The sequence below is a fragment of the Nerophis lumbriciformis genome, linkage group LG26 (genome assembly GCF_033978685.3).
Source record: "Nerophis lumbriciformis linkage group LG26, RoL_Nlum_v2.1, whole genome shotgun sequence".
Lineage (NCBI taxonomy): Eukaryota > Metazoa > Chordata > Actinopteri > Syngnathiformes > Syngnathidae > Nerophis > Nerophis lumbriciformis.
The window spans coordinates 25941685-25957500 of NC_084573.2; the positions used below are offsets into that span (position 1 = coordinate 25941685).

Genomic DNA, 15816 nt, shown 5'->3' on the forward strand with positions numbered 1-15816 from the left:
GGCAGTACGGTGGAAGAGGGGTTAGTGCATCTGCCTCACAATACGAAGGTCCTAAGTAGTCTTGGGTTCAATCCCGGGCTCGGGATCTTTCTGTGTGGAGTTTGCATGTTCTCCCCGTGACTGCGTGGGTTCCCTCCGGGTACTCCGGCTTCCTCCCACTTCCAAAGACATGCACCTGGGGATAAGTTGATTGGCAACACTAAATTGGCCCTAGTGTGTGGATGTGAGTGTGAATGTTGTCTGTCTATCTGTGATGGCCTTGCGATGAGGTGGCGACTTGTCCAGGGTGTACCCCGCCTTCCGCCCGATTGTAGCTGAGATAGGCTCCAGCGCCCCCCGCGACCCCATAGGGAATAAGCGGTAGAAAATGGATGGATGGATTTTGCCTCAGCTGATATCCCCATATATGGTAAAGGTTTACCCAATGAGATTTGAGTGATTCCGCCATTTTTATTTACCGTATTTTTCGGACTATAAGTCGCAGTTTTTTCATAGTTTGGCCGGGGGGTGCGACTTATACTCAGGAGCGACTTATGTGTGAAATTATTAACACTTTACCGTAAAATATCAAATAATATTATTTAGCTCATTCACGTAAGAGACTAGACCAGTGGTTCTTAACCTTGTTGGAGGTACCAAACCCCACCAGTTTCATATGCGCATTCACCGAACCCTTCTTTAGTGAAAAATAAAATGTTTGTTTTTTTTCAAATTCAAGAAAAAGTCATGTTTTTTTATTGGTGCACAAAATGAACCGTGCAAGAACATCACCTTGTTCAAAGAACAAAACCAACACAGTGCATGAACTCACAACAAATTACACACATTACCATGAATTGATTAACGTGGACCCCGACTTAAACAAGTTGAAAAACTTATTCGGGTGTTACCATTTAGTGGTCAATTGTACGTAATATGTACTGTACTGTGTAAACTGTACTGTTTCATATAATGTATTCTCTTCCTTTGCAATCTACTAGTAAAAGTTTCAATCAATCAATCAAAAAACCTGCAAATCAGATGGAAAAGTAGAGGGAACATTGTTTGGGGGTATCCATAATACGCCGATAGGGAGAAGTTTTTATTTACACGATAAGTCGGACGTGTCTTTCCCCCCCCCTGAGGCCGACTCACCGAACCCCAAGGGTTTGATCGAACCCAGGTTAAGAACCACTGGACTAGACGTATAAGATTTCATGGGATTTACTTATATATGTTTTTTTCCTTCTTTATTATGCATTTTCGGCCGGTGCGACTTATACTCCGGTGCGACTTATACTCCGAAAAATACGGTAGTTACAATCCAAAGTTGTAGTTAGGGATGTAACGATGTAAACATCTCATATTACAGTTATTGTGATCAAAATTATCACGGTTATCATTATTATTGAGGTATGTGCTCAAAAAGTACTTAAACACACAAAAATCTTTTAACCAAGTTTTTTTTTTTTAAATAACTAAAATAAATAGCCACACAATATAATTTATTGCAGAGGAAACATGAATTATTGTTCTGGGTTCATAAGGGCGATATTATTTTTAATTTGTGTGTTTAAATATGTTTACCTTCTTCCATTTTAATTTGTAAACGTTTTAGAATGTTTTTATAAAAAAAAGTACATTGGGTGATCACTTCACTTTTCCGGTTTATGTGACGCGAGTTCACTTCTTGTTCAGACACCTTGTCTGTTTCAACTAGACACTATCGAGTGTATATCGATCACTTTGTGCTAAGACAGCGCAGCCTTTATGTTTAATGTGAATTTTGTATGAGGTTTCCTAATCGGGAAAAAGGTTAATGTCTCTTGTTTTCATATTAGCATTTAAGCTAGCTGTCAAGCTAACGCCAGTCGGCCCATTATTTTATTATATTTATTTATTGTGGTTATCAGTCACAATTTTTTAATAATTTTAATTTGATAGGGCAATACTAATTGTCATTATCATTATTACCGTTTATCATTTCATCCCCAGTTGTAGTCAATAAGTTCCTTTTCTTTTCTATCCTTTTGTTCTGGGGCATGCTGGCTCGTACATGCACATGCATGATAAAATCCTTCCCAATACAAGGTAGTGTATAGTTCTAACTTATCTTTCAGTAGACGCGATATGGAAGCGCTAGAAACTACAACATTAAAGACGAGGAGGCGACGCATTCACTGCGAGGCTTGGCCTGGAGGAGTACTTCGACACGTAAAGGTGCATTCTGAAGAGAGGGTCTGAAAGCAGCTTAAAGATGGTCTGTAAAACATAATTTATGCAAAATTTGGACAAACGCACTACCATTACATGTAATGTAGACCAGAAGAAAGTGTCTTGAATGTGGAAAAAAATCATAATATGACCCTTTTAAATCCACTAGATAAATTCTTCGGATCAGTGATTCTCAAACTGTAGTCCGTGTACCACTAGTAGTACGCGGGCTCCATCTAGAGGTACGCCAAAGAATCATTAAATTAAATATTGTAACGACGTCACTCGAGCTGTTATCAAAGGTTTATCAGCCTTCTATGGAAGTTGTTACCATCCCACGACTGTAGGCTGTAATGGACGCCAAAATACACAAGATACAAACAAAACCATCTTACTCCTTCATTTCTATCAACTCAACTGTATTTTGATATTTTAGAAAAAGCATTGTGCCAAAAATTAATGTCAAAATACATTGTACTACAAGGTTTATTTAACTGGTATTTGATTAAATATTTAAGTGTTTTATTTTCCTAAATTCAAACACAGTGTTACTGTCCAAACTGTGTATAATGTTACCGTGGCCAAAAATATCACATATACTTATGAATAAAACCTCTCCCTTGTTTTTAATTACTATTTAGGCGTACTACGCTGCTGTATTTTAATGATGGTCAATATGGTGGTACTTGGAGAGCCGAGTTTTTATGGAGGTGGTACTTGGTGAAGTTTGAGAACAACTGCCTTAGACGAGAAGCCGAAACACACATGATGTCGCATTTAAGAGAGGCTACTTTGACATATCTCGGGCCTGTGTTTTATTGTTCTATTGCTTCTTCAAAGATGCTTGCAAGCTGTCTTTCGATTTAGTTTAGTCTCGCATGTTCTCATTGATGATTATTGCAAAGACAAAGGTCACGTAGGCCTCCAATGTCCAAAAAGGTCATAGTCCCAGATGGGAGAAAAAAACGACAGGCTTTAAGGCGTCAAAGACAGGAATTTGTTAGCTACACAACCTCTTCCCAAAATAAACCTTTAAACTCACCAAGACTCTCCAGCTATATCAGAAATGGGCCCAGCCATCACTGAACTTTGAGCACATTGGACTTGTCAGCCCTTATCCTATAAAGAGGATGGAGACTTCTCCATTTAGGCTCGCTCTGGAGATTGGTGGTCACGTATAGATGTTTTTGCTTTTTTTGAGACCAACACTGTAACTTCTACCTGTGACCAGTTGTAATCAGTTTTGTTAAATCTTACAGCAGACTTAACCTTTGAAAAAGAACTGGGATATACTCTTAACACTGGTACACACCAAACTAAGACTACTGAAAATCTGCTTGCAAGTGAACTCTGGTGTAGTTCCGTGTGCTTGAGCTCAAAACAAGGGACCATTGTGACTAGGGATGTATACAGAGTGCCGGTACTTTTCGGTACTGGTTTCTAATTGGGTCGGTCCATGAGGACGGTGAAGATTCTGTACTATTGATACCGCTATTGGTATTTTCTTGTTCCAACTGAATAATGACAAATAAGGAAGCAACCAGTGGTGTGCCGTCAGGGCCAGCAAGGCCTTCTCTGCTGGCCTAACATAACCAGAAAACATGATCATAATTAAAGACAAAATTAATTTTTTATTTACTTTCCCTAAATATCTAAAAGTATTCATATTTTCTTCATGTCATATTATGCTCCTTTCAGCGCTGTTGTTTGTAGTTTATAGAGTTTTTATCCAATCAGAATTCAGCTAGTTTATGTTGCCATGCTGTACCAAATCTGCTACAGGCCTTCAGATTCAACAATGCTGGCGTCTGTGTGCTGTAAGTGAACGGGGACATACAGTGATAGACAGTTGCAATAGCCAATCAGATTACGAGTTGTTGTCAGTAAGGCCTTCTAGATGGCCTAAGGCAGATATATAGTGATGTTATAAGCTAGGTAACATAAGAACTCCATTACCCAGCATGCCACAGTAGTGTAGAGCAGTGATTTTCAACCTTTTTTGAGCCGCGGCACACTTTTTACATTTACAAAATCCTGCGGCACACCACCAACCAAAATGACACTCTCACACAGTATATAATACATATAGTTAATAATATAGTTTTGTAAATGTATTTATACTCACTACTATTACAATGGCTTTACAAGCTGGCAGTATTAATGCTTCTGCCACAGTGTGGGACTTTTTTGATTTAGCTACGAGTTCAGCAACAAGGTAGCAAGCTTTGAGGGCTCTCTTGTTTACCTTTGTGGTTTTTCCCAGAAAAGTTGCCTGTTTCTCATTGTTTGTACGTAAGCGTACAAAATAGTCCATCGGCTTGTGTTGAACGAAAGGGTGTTTCGTTTGGAGATGGCGTTTAAGCTTGCTTGGCACCATGGCGCTATTGGATAGCTTCTCACCACACACCAAGCACTGCAGAGTCGATGCTGTTGCATCCCCGGTGAAAGTAAATCCAAATGAAAGATAGCTTTCGCTTTATTGCCTCAAGCTCACCGTCTTTTTTTATTTTGTCGACCACTCATACTAGGGCCTTCATCTGGGTCAGAATTTTGTCCAGGACCCTGTTCGACATTTGCATTTTCCCTTCTCAAAAACTTCTCCATCACTGTCACTTGCTCGCCTCCTCTTGCTGCGATCTCAAACTGTCACTGTCACGTGTCACGCAGCGCTAACTCGATTGTCTTTACAGGTATTTATCGCGCTCTGCTGACACCTACTGAAATAGAAGAGTATTACATTATCTGCCGCACTTTATTATAGCACAGACACCTGACAATGGTTAATTAGGAGATATTAAATAATTTCTCACGGCACACCTGACGATCTCTCACGGCACACTGGTTGAAAATGATTGGTGTAGAGCAGGGGTCACCAACCTTTTTGAAACCAAGAGCTACTTCTTGGGTACTGATTAATGCGAAGGGCTACCAGTTTGATACACACTTAAATAAATTGCCAGAAATAGCCAATTTGCTCAATTTACCTTTAACTCTATGTTATTATTAATAATTAATGATATTTATCTTTGTTGAAACACTGATCATCTTAATGATTCCTCACAATAAATATATATAGAAACAGATAAATATCAATATGCAACACTTTATTTTTATATTTTCTCTAAGTGCACATTTTTCAAATTGAACATTTTCAAATGATCACTTCTAAGACAGTCTTGTGAAATCACAATATCCAATTTTAACTAGCTAGCCACTAACATTTTTTTTAACAAATCATGAATTACTTTGCACCATGTTTGTACAAATAATAACTCAAGTAAAATACAAAAGTCAACTCTCAAATTTTTAAATAAGTCATGTCACACTTTGAACTGGACACCAAATCTGTTATCTGTTTCTTTGTCAGTTAGTGAAGACCAAGTCTTTAAAATATTTTCTTGGATTTTCAAATTCTATTTGAGTTTTGTCTCTCTTAGAATTAAAAAATGTCGAGCAAAGCGAGACCAGCTTGCTAGTAAATAAATACAATTTAAAAAATAGAGGCAGCTCACTGGTAAGTGCTGCTATTTGAGCTATTTTTAGAACAGGCCAGCGGGCTACTCATCTGGTCCTTACGGGCTACCTGGTGCCCGCGGGCACCGCGTTGGTGACCCCTGGTGTAGAGCATGCGCAGTAGCCCCGTTTAGGTTGTTGAATGTAGACATGCTGGCAGCGGGAAGTTTTGGATGAGCACGCTGTGGAGTAAACTTTAAGAAGTCAGCCAACACGCCTCGTCTGCATCTTTTATGATTAGACAAGACAACACATATATTTGCAAGGCCATTTTCAAGAAGGATATTTAAAGAGAAACTACATCTTGTGAGACCATGTCAGCCAACCCCGGAAGCTAGCTCAGCTGTCGATGAAATATGAGTTCGGATGTTTTATTTCTTTATTTTTTCACGTTTAAAATGTTTTTTGCAATTTTAGTTTTGACAGTACCCCATAAGATATGTTTTAATTGCTGATGCGGGTTTATTGCTTCTGTAGCCGAGGATCGGACCGCCAAGTGCCCTGCCTTCGGCTGCCGCCCAGCTCACATGGCCCCTGCTATGGGTGGTGAGCCCATTGGAGGGGGGACCCACGTTGCCTCTTCGGGCTGTGCCCGGGCCGGGCCCCATGGGGACAGGCCTGGCCACCAGGCGCTCGCCATCGTGCCCCAACTCCGGGCCTGGCTCCAGAGAGGGGTCCCGGTGACCCGCGTCCGGGCGAGGGAAATCTGAGTCTCGGTTCTTGTATTTCCATAGAAGTCTTCGAGCTGCTCTTTGTCTGATCCCTCACCTAGGACCTGTTTGTCTTGGTAGACCTTACCAGGGGGCATGGAAGCCCCCGGACAACATAGCTCCTAGGATCATTGGGACACGCAAACTCCTCTACCACGGTAAGGTGGCAGCTCAGAGAGGGTGGAGTGCCATCTCCAGGTTGCGGAGGAGACCCTGCCCCAAGTGGAGGAGTTCAAGTACCTCGGAGTCTTGTTCACGAGTGAGGGAAGAGTGGATTGTGAGATCGACAGGCGGATCGGTGCGGCATCTTCAGTAATGCGAACGCTGTATCGATCCATTGAGGTGAAGAAGGAGCTGAGCCGGAAGGCAAAGCTCTCAATTTACCGGTCGATCTACGTTCCCATCCTCACCTATGGTCATGAGCTTTGGGTTATGACCGAAAGGACAAGATCACGGGTACAAGCGGCCGAAATGAGTTTCCCCCGCCGGGTGGCGGGGCTCTCCCTTAGAGATAGGGTGAGAAGCTCTGTCAAAGTAAAGCCGCTGCTCCTCCACATCGAGAGGAGCCAGATGAGGGGGTTCGGGCATCTGGTCAGGATGCCACAAGAACGCCTCCCTAGAGAGGTGTTTAGGGCACGTCCGACCGGTAGGAGGCCATGGGGAAGACCCAGGACACTGTGGGAAGACTATGTCTCCCGGCTGGCCTGGGAACGCCTCGGGATCCTCCGGGAAGAGCTGGACGAAGTGGCTGGGGAGAGGGAAGTCTGGGCTTCCCTGCTTAGGCTGCTGCCCCCGTGACCCGACCTCGGATAAGCGGAAGAAGATGGATGAATGGATGGATGGGTTTATTGATTTTTAAATGAGCCAGAAAAAACACGTTATGTACACTGTTCAATGCCCAGTAGTGCGTAAATGTGTTTCTGTATAGTATTTCTCCAGCAATGGTCATGTGGGGACATAAATGATGGTATTTTGAGAGGTAGTCATTGAAGTCGGACATCACTGAAGGCCTAGGTGGGAAACGCACGGCCCGCTACTGGAAGCAACGCCACACAAACGTTTGTAACACAGCAACATATCCTCCTCAAAAATTTTATCGACCGCCGTCCTAGCGATCCATTAATCCGCAGGCCAAAATTAAACCAATGAAAAAAGTGAAACATTTAGACAATATAATAATCCATAAAGTTGCTTTGACGCAAGATATCATCCACAGTTTCTGGTTGCCGTCTGACGTCACTACATTGTGCCGCGTTTGCGTGTCATTAAAAGAATTCTTGCTTAAATGTGTTTCAGTTCCTGCTGTCTCTTGACTACAAACTGGACGATCGAGTATTACATTTGCTCACTGAGGCTTTTTATTTATATAATACGCACTGCAAACACACATACATTGGTAGCTCTACACTCAATATGGCTTCCGGTCCGTCACTCAGATATGTCTACATTAGGTGTGTAACGGTTCGTGTATTTGTATCGAACCGTTTCGGTACGGGGGCTTCGGTTCGGTCCGGAGGTGTACCGAACGAGTTTCCACACGGACATATTAAGTAGCGTAACGCACGTTGTGTAAACAATGCACACCGAGGCACAACACACGGCGTGCTAGCAACGACTGGGCTATGACAATTTATAAAAGCCAGAGCTGTAAGACCCTCTTGCCTCGTTAAGATCTCCCGTTTGGGAACATTTCGGCTGCGCGGTGCGGAGGACGGAGGTTTGCCGACATTGTTCAGCAGCGGTAAGGCATGCTTCTGCCAACACGTCAAACATGCTAACCCATTTGAAGTGGCACCACCCCCAAGTGAACATTGCTTCAACAAAGACAAAGACGAACAAACAGCTCACACCTCTTACTGCCAAGTTAGCCAGGCTCAGCCTCAGTTAATCTGAGGCTGAGTTGACTTGAAACTGTTTAATGTTGCACTTTTTTTATGTAGAAGAAAAGTTTTGTCATTTTATTTACCGTATTTTTCGGACTATAAGTCGCAGTTTTTTTCATAGTTTGGCCGGGCTCCAGTGCGACTTATATATGTTTTTTTCCTTTTTTATTATGCATTTTCGGCAGGTGCGACTTATACTCCGGTGCGACTTATACTCCGAAAAATACGGTAATCTGAGCAACAACTTCCATCCATCCATCTTCTTCCGCTTATCCAAGGTCGGGTCGCGGGGGCAGCAGCCTAAGCAGGGAAGCCCAGACTTCCCTCTCCCCAGCCACTTCGTCCAGCTCTTGATTAACGTGGACCCCGACTTAAACAAGTTGAAAAACGTATTTGGGTGTTACCATTTAGTGGTCAATTGTACGGAATATGTACTGTACTGTGCAATCTACTAATAAAAGTCTCAATCAATCAAAAAAAGCACTTTATATGTAGAAAAGTTTTGTTAAGAAACCATTCTGAGCCTTATCTTATTTAGTTTTTATTTTGTATATGTTGACCACACTAACCCTGGCAATGGACCCTGTGTGTATATGTATGTTATGCCATTGTTTACAAATTTGGTAAATAAATAATAAAACAATTTATATTTTTGATGTTTTTTTACTGTACCGAAAATGAACCGAACCGTGACCGCTAAACCGAAGTACGTAACCAAAATTTTTGTGTACTGTTACACCCCTAGTCTACATGTGTGCAACGTAAACACAAATATTTCCTATTGTTACAAAATGCACACCCAAATAACATGCTAATTGATTGCATTGATTTATATAATATATTCAATATGATATATCATGTAAAAGGTCTGTGCCATGCACATGAATGCTATATATAAATGATATTTCCAGCTGAGTGTAATTGTACTGAATAGAAACCGAGTGATAGATCTGTGCGCTATTTACAAGAAGGTGACATAAGTGCATTTCACCTTGCACTGCACACATATTTGACTTGTTTGAGACTTAAAAAAACAGTTGTTAATGAAAGACTTCCCTGCTCTAATATGTTACTCTCCATCATGTTGAAGGTGTTATGGTTATGGTTTGATGTGCTAATTAAAATGTATTTCCATTTATTTATTTATTCCCACACTTTACATGTAGTACAGATAAGAGTACCGATAAATACCGGTATTGATAAGGAATATCGACAGGGTATCGTACCGACAAAATCTTAATGTTATACATCCTTCAGGGTGACTACAAAAAACTTAGAGTAATCGCAAGTATTTAACAGCACATGCGTTGGATGCGCCATTCCAATGCAGCTTGTTTCCATCTGTGTGTGTGGGTGAGTGCAACGGCGCTACATTTTAGAAGCGTTTCGTGACATCTCAGCTGGTAAAAATAGCAAAATATTTAATCTAGCAGATGGCATTTTTGTGGTCATTTTGAGTTTTGTCACATAATACATCACAAAACTGTCATACAGTTGTGACTTTATGCATGTTTTTTGTTACGGTTGCTTGGCTACTTACTTTTAACAGAACGGGCAGTAGAACATGGAGAATCTAATGATAATGGGGCGATACACAGCTTTTATCAGACAGCAGCAATTTAAAGCTCTCCTACTGTGCGGGCGAATCCAAGATATTTGCTAATGAGTGCACAATATATGCTAATTAGTCACCAGAACTATTACAAGTGACAAGATCCCCTAAAAGAGTCGTTAAAATGAGCTCACCCTCGTTAGAATTCCACTTTAGTTATATCAACGGCCAAAGGGGGCACCTGAAACCAAAAAGAGCCTATGTCTTGTTGTTTGTTAGAGGCTGAAGTGTTGAATCTGTACATATTCTGGGAAGGGAAGACGGATGGTTCAGAAGGGCTATCTACGTTAAAGTTGAAAAAAACATCCCTACACATTCTTTCAACCTTTCCGAAGAGAGTCAACACTTTAGTCTCTAACACTTTTTGGTTTAAGCTGCCACCTTGTGCCATTGATACAACTGATTGGAATGCAAGCGAGGGTGATTCAATAGATTGATTCGAACGACTGCTATCGTCCTGTTCGCTTAAAGGTCGCTTACAGTGATCGTTTTGCCACACATAAATTCAGAGCGAAACCATTATTGCCTGGGCATGCACCCCTCCTGTTAGAATATAACTAGTTGAGGTCCTGGCACCAAGCGCTCAGACTATATCTGACCAATCTAAGTCTATGAGCATGAACTGATGAAGCCTTTTGGGTGAGAGACCAAGCGTCTTCTTTGATGCGATCGATTGAATGCTGGGAGAGGTTGAGAGCCTGATATGTTTGGACTACAGAAGGAGTTATCAGAACCCAATGAGAGGACAAAATTAAGTGAATGTACTACACTAAAGCATGTCAGATGCACAACTCGAGCCTGCTGCCTCACATTTTGGCTTTTTTAGACACTGTCTGAAAACAGTCAGCTGGATAAACAGTATACACATATGCAAAAACTAGGGGTGTAACGGTACGGGTATTTTATCGAACCGTTTCGGTACGGGGTTTCCGGTTCGGTGCGAGGGGTGTACCGAACGAGTTACTGCACGTTGTGTAAACAATACTCAAAATGCCAGACATTTGAGGCATTCAAGAAACTCCGCCCTGACAGCTCCACAAAAGAGGACATGCCCGGTGAAAAGAAGACGCACTATGACCTAGCCCGTTAGCTGCTAGCATGCTAGCAAAAGAGGACATGTCCGGTGAAACCAGGCTAGGTCCTGACCACACGCCCCCCCCCCCCCCCTTATTTGTTGTTTGTCCACCAAAGTAGTTCAATCCAATTGTTGAAACCTCATTTCGCATAGAAGAGCCGGATTTTATTGCCCTGTACCAAGGATGACACACTCTAATATCTTTTGAATGAATACAATCAAGAACACACGTCACATTTTATTAAAATAATAAATAAGTTGAGCCCATGTTAAAATCTTATGTACAAACTGCGACTTTTAATAATTTTAATGATATCCAAATAAATCTGTTTTGCACACAGTATCTATACACTGTAAACAACAAAAGTAGATTTTCACCTTAAAAACTGATAGCTTAGTCACCAGAATTTTACTGCGTATTGTGCATTTTTACACCGAATTACTGTATATTGAAAACCTCTACCACTGTTATTTTTACGGTTACATTCTGGCGACTGAGCTGTCAGTTTTTTTTACCGTAAAATCTACGGTCGTTGTTTTTACATTGCATTACTCCAGTTCTTCTCAAATAGTGACAATGTTAATAAAGTTATTATTTGTTGTAAATTAAGCTATATTTCTTTGTTTTAATTCAATGTTTTTAAGGATACAATGTTATGTGTGTTATAACAATTTTATAGACAAAATATACTATCTGTAGTTGCAAATATTTACCTTAAAATCTACTGACTTTTTTTTTTACAGGGTACAGTGGTGGATGCGGCAATTATCAGAACATCAACTTTGAAAAATATTCAATCTGACTAAATCTGACCAATCTAAGTATAAGACTAGATCCGACCAATCTAAGTCCATGAGTAGGGCTGGGCGATATAGACCAAAACTGATACCGCTGTATTTTTGGTCCGAATGGCGGTATACAGGATGTACCGGTAACTTAAAACACGTGCAAAGTGTTCAAGGTTGCCTAAGGGTTTTACGGCCAGATAACCAGTGTTAAACTCGAGAATACTCAGTTTATTTTTGTGGCAAGTAGTAACGTAATGTGTTGTTTTTTCTCATAAAGGAACTAGTTAGCCGTTTTTATGTCAAAGCAATATTATTTTGTTAATTAATGTTAAGTTTATAGCCTCACGATTGTGTGCAGGGATAGATGGACCTTCTTCTCGCTCATTGCGATGAATGCCGCTGGCTGTTAGGTTTGAATCTACTTTTCAGCCACCTAGCCGCTATACTACAGTAGCTTAGTCTGGGGGGAGGCACTTTTTCAAACCAAGTTGTAGCTAAACATTTGACACACGGAGCGAGCAGCAGAGAGGAGCTATTGTTAGCTTCTGTGCTAAGTTGCTAACAAAAGTTAACAGCACAAACAGATGAGATTAGCCAGAAAGTCGCTACGAGGAGAGATATCGGTTCTAAAGCAAATTGGTGTATGTTTAAATAAAGCTGTAGTCTGTAGTCACTCACCAATACCCAAATGCAGTCGGTGACCAAAGCATTGCATCACTCAGGAGTCATATTTTTTTTAAAGTTTGATGCTGCGTGTCAAAGAAGCCTCCGTAAACATCCAACGGGCGGGGTTGAGCCAAAGAAGATGCTTTGTGCTTCGCCCTTCAGGCGCAGAGAACAGAAAACGGCCGTGGCAAAGGCATATCAAAAGATTATGTATGGCGGTAGTCTCAAATATATACCGCTGTCTAAAATATACTGGTATTAAATAAAATACTGCTATACCCCCCAAAACACTTTGCTGGGGGGTGAAACGTCTTCCAAGACAAAGTTTTGATCAATTAAATGCCGTAAGAATACTAAATATGATTGACAAATGCGTGCTTAATTGTTTCATAACAACATGACCTAGACATTGATATCATCAGTTTCTGTGTACTGTAATTCTAGCTGTACAGAGAGGGCACACACTGCAAGGGGAAGACACACCTCACACAAACACTTTGCCATAAATGGTAAAAAAAAATGTAAACATAGTCTTACTTCTTACACGAGTTCAATTAATAGTTGACCATCAGTCAGCTTTGTCAGCCGCCTGTTTTGTTGCCTGTGCATATAAGTAGTGGACTGCTTTGAACCACCTTTTTGTCACTGTGCTGTATTGACCACCAGCTTGTACATAAAGTCGCCTGGTACAGTTCCCCAATGTTGTCTGTTCAATCCACTTGTCCATAATGCCTTACAAGACGAGACCTACCTTTGGGAGTCGAAATGGGGTCTGTGCATGGCCGACTTGAGGATGAGAGCATCCGGCCTGATGCCTTTTTGCGGGGAGGTCTTGGGGCTGCTTTCAGAATCGCCACTGTCATCGTCCACCTCTCCCATAGCCTTGACATAGCTACTACTCCTCATCCGCCGACATGGGATCTCCTCATCCTGCTCGCCCGGGTATCCACCCCATTCATCTTGAGGTACCTAGTGGGAAAAATGTGCCTCTATGAATCCCACAATTTTTGTTTGTTAAGGAATAATAGAGCCCCTGGATGAGACCAAGTATCAGAATTGCAAACTAGCAATATAATTTGCAAGTACAATGCAGCCCAATTAGACAAAGATCGTTTCCGACGTACGTTGCATAAGCTCTTGCTGTTTTAGCTGTGAAGAGAACATTTAACTGATACACAACAGTTCCTCTCGGCAAGCCCATGAGAATTAGATGCAGTCTGCTTCAGTTCCTATCTGCAGCTGTAATAAGGAACTTTGCAGTACCGGTACATTAAACAGAGTTGGCAAGGACAAAACTAAAGTGGGATGTGAAAAGTAAATGTTTTTGTATTCAAGAAATGGAGAGTCACTCAGTACATTAGCACTTTTTGTCGACTGCTTCTTCGCTAACATTTCATCATTTTTTTAAATGGTAAAACAATGATCCATTTTGAAATATCTCAGAATTGTGAGAAGAATACAGTATATGGTTTTCAGTACACTGTAATCTTAATAAGCACTGCTTTTAGCTGCTGTTTAATTGCTGCAATGGAATCGCTCAGTTGTGAGAGTTGAGGTGAAGTGTATTGATTACACATTTTGCCACGTTTGTGAAAAAACAAATTAATTAGTCATGCAGCAGTTCCTACTTGTCACTCGGCTGCTCTGATGCACCATTGATTTAATTATTCAAGGATCAATAATAATAACCGTTACTAATCTAACTTGACCCGTCATTATTAATCGATATTATATCTTATTCGATTGGGGAGCACAAGTAGAGGAAGTAAATATGGAAATGTATTCAGCGGACAGGGTCATGTGAAAATAGTCTATTAAATACAGATTGACCTAAGTGGTGGTATGCTACGATAAATTGAATAGTGCTGTCAAATAATACATTTTTTAAAATCAGATTAATTAAGATAAATCGCAATTCCATATGGGTTATTTTTCTTTTATATGAATTAATAAATATTTGAATCACCATTGTTATTTATTTATATTTTAAATTGATTTTCAAGAATGGATAAAATAAAAAAAATTTAAAATGATATATATATATATATACATTAGTCAGGAAAAACACAAGAGGCTACATCATCCCTACAAGCCTGTTTCGCAGGATTTTAATCCCCTGACGAGCAGGGGAACCTGCGAAACAGGCTTGTAGGGATGATATAGCCTCTTGTGTTTTTTCCTGACCTAACGTATATTCCGCTCTACCCCGGTATTGAGCACTGTATAACGGATAAACCACAGAAACCTCGACTATATATATATATATATATATATATATATATATATATATATATATATATATATATGTACATACACATGTATTTGTGTGTGTGTGTGTGTGTGTATATACTGTGTGTGTGTGTATATATATATATATATATATATATATATATACATACACATGTATTTGTGTGTGTGTGTGTGTGTTAATACTGTGTGTGTGTATGTATATATATATATATATATATATATATATATATATATATATATATATATATATATTAAACACCTTAAACATCATGTTTATATTAACAAAAATCATGTATCCACATTATTATTAATTAATTTTCCATAGTGAGTGCCAACATTATTTTTTATTAACATTAGTGTTATTCATATTGACTTGTTTGGTTGTGCAGCGTGTCAACTGCCTAATGCCCATTTACACATGCGTGACGGTAATCAGATAAATAAATGTGATGGATTAATCTGCAATATTGCGTTAATTTGTCTGGGCAGTAAAGCTCAACAATTATGGCAAAAACAATAAGCAAGATTATTTTTGATTAATATTAAAGTTACGATTTATACCACGATTATTAATGAATTTGAAAACATGAGTATTACACCACCATAACTCAACTTTAAATATAATTTAAAACATCAACCTAATAAACATTAGTAACGAATAAACAACTAAAAAAACAATAATAGCAACAACAATATAATAAAATAACAATAGGAATAATTAAAATTGTGTAAGTGTATTAGCGAAGTACATTATACTTGCGTAAGGTACTTTTTTGAAAACTTTAATATCTTAGCGCAATTGGACCGGCTGTTGCGCACTGCGATGTTATTGTAAAGGGGGCAGGTGGGCTGTTGTTCTGAGCTCCAAGCTGACAACTTGGTGTGTTACATGTTTAGGTATGCTTTGCCCTTTTTGTTAATGTTTAAAAAACACAAGCAGATGAAATGTGTTGTGGGTGTATGTGTGCATATATATAGCACAGCTTTAGCTTCGTAGTTTAGTTGGTGTTCCAAGTGGCCTTGTTCACGTTGTTAAGTTCAGGACAGGGCGGTTGAGTGTTTCGGGAATGAATGAGCGGACACATTTTTCCCCCAAACAAATCTCCCTACAATGACAGCATTTCC

The 15816-nt window shown here is 40.0% G+C and overlaps 1 protein-coding gene across 4 annotated transcripts in view; it reads right to left on the reverse strand.

Annotated features, from left to right (window-relative positions):
• The window catches only part of LOC133623474 (disks large-associated protein 2), a 225244-nt gene that overhangs the window by 60122 nt on the left and 149306 nt on the right, over positions 1–15816 (reverse strand). For all 4 annotated transcript variants that reach the window (XM_072916285.1, XM_072916286.1, XM_072916284.1 and 1 more), the window contains exon 3: positions 13193–13410. In XM_072916285.1, coding sequence (XP_072772386.1) covers positions 13193–13410 — 218 coding nt within the window. The remainder of the gene's footprint in view (positions 1–13192; positions 13411–15816) is intronic.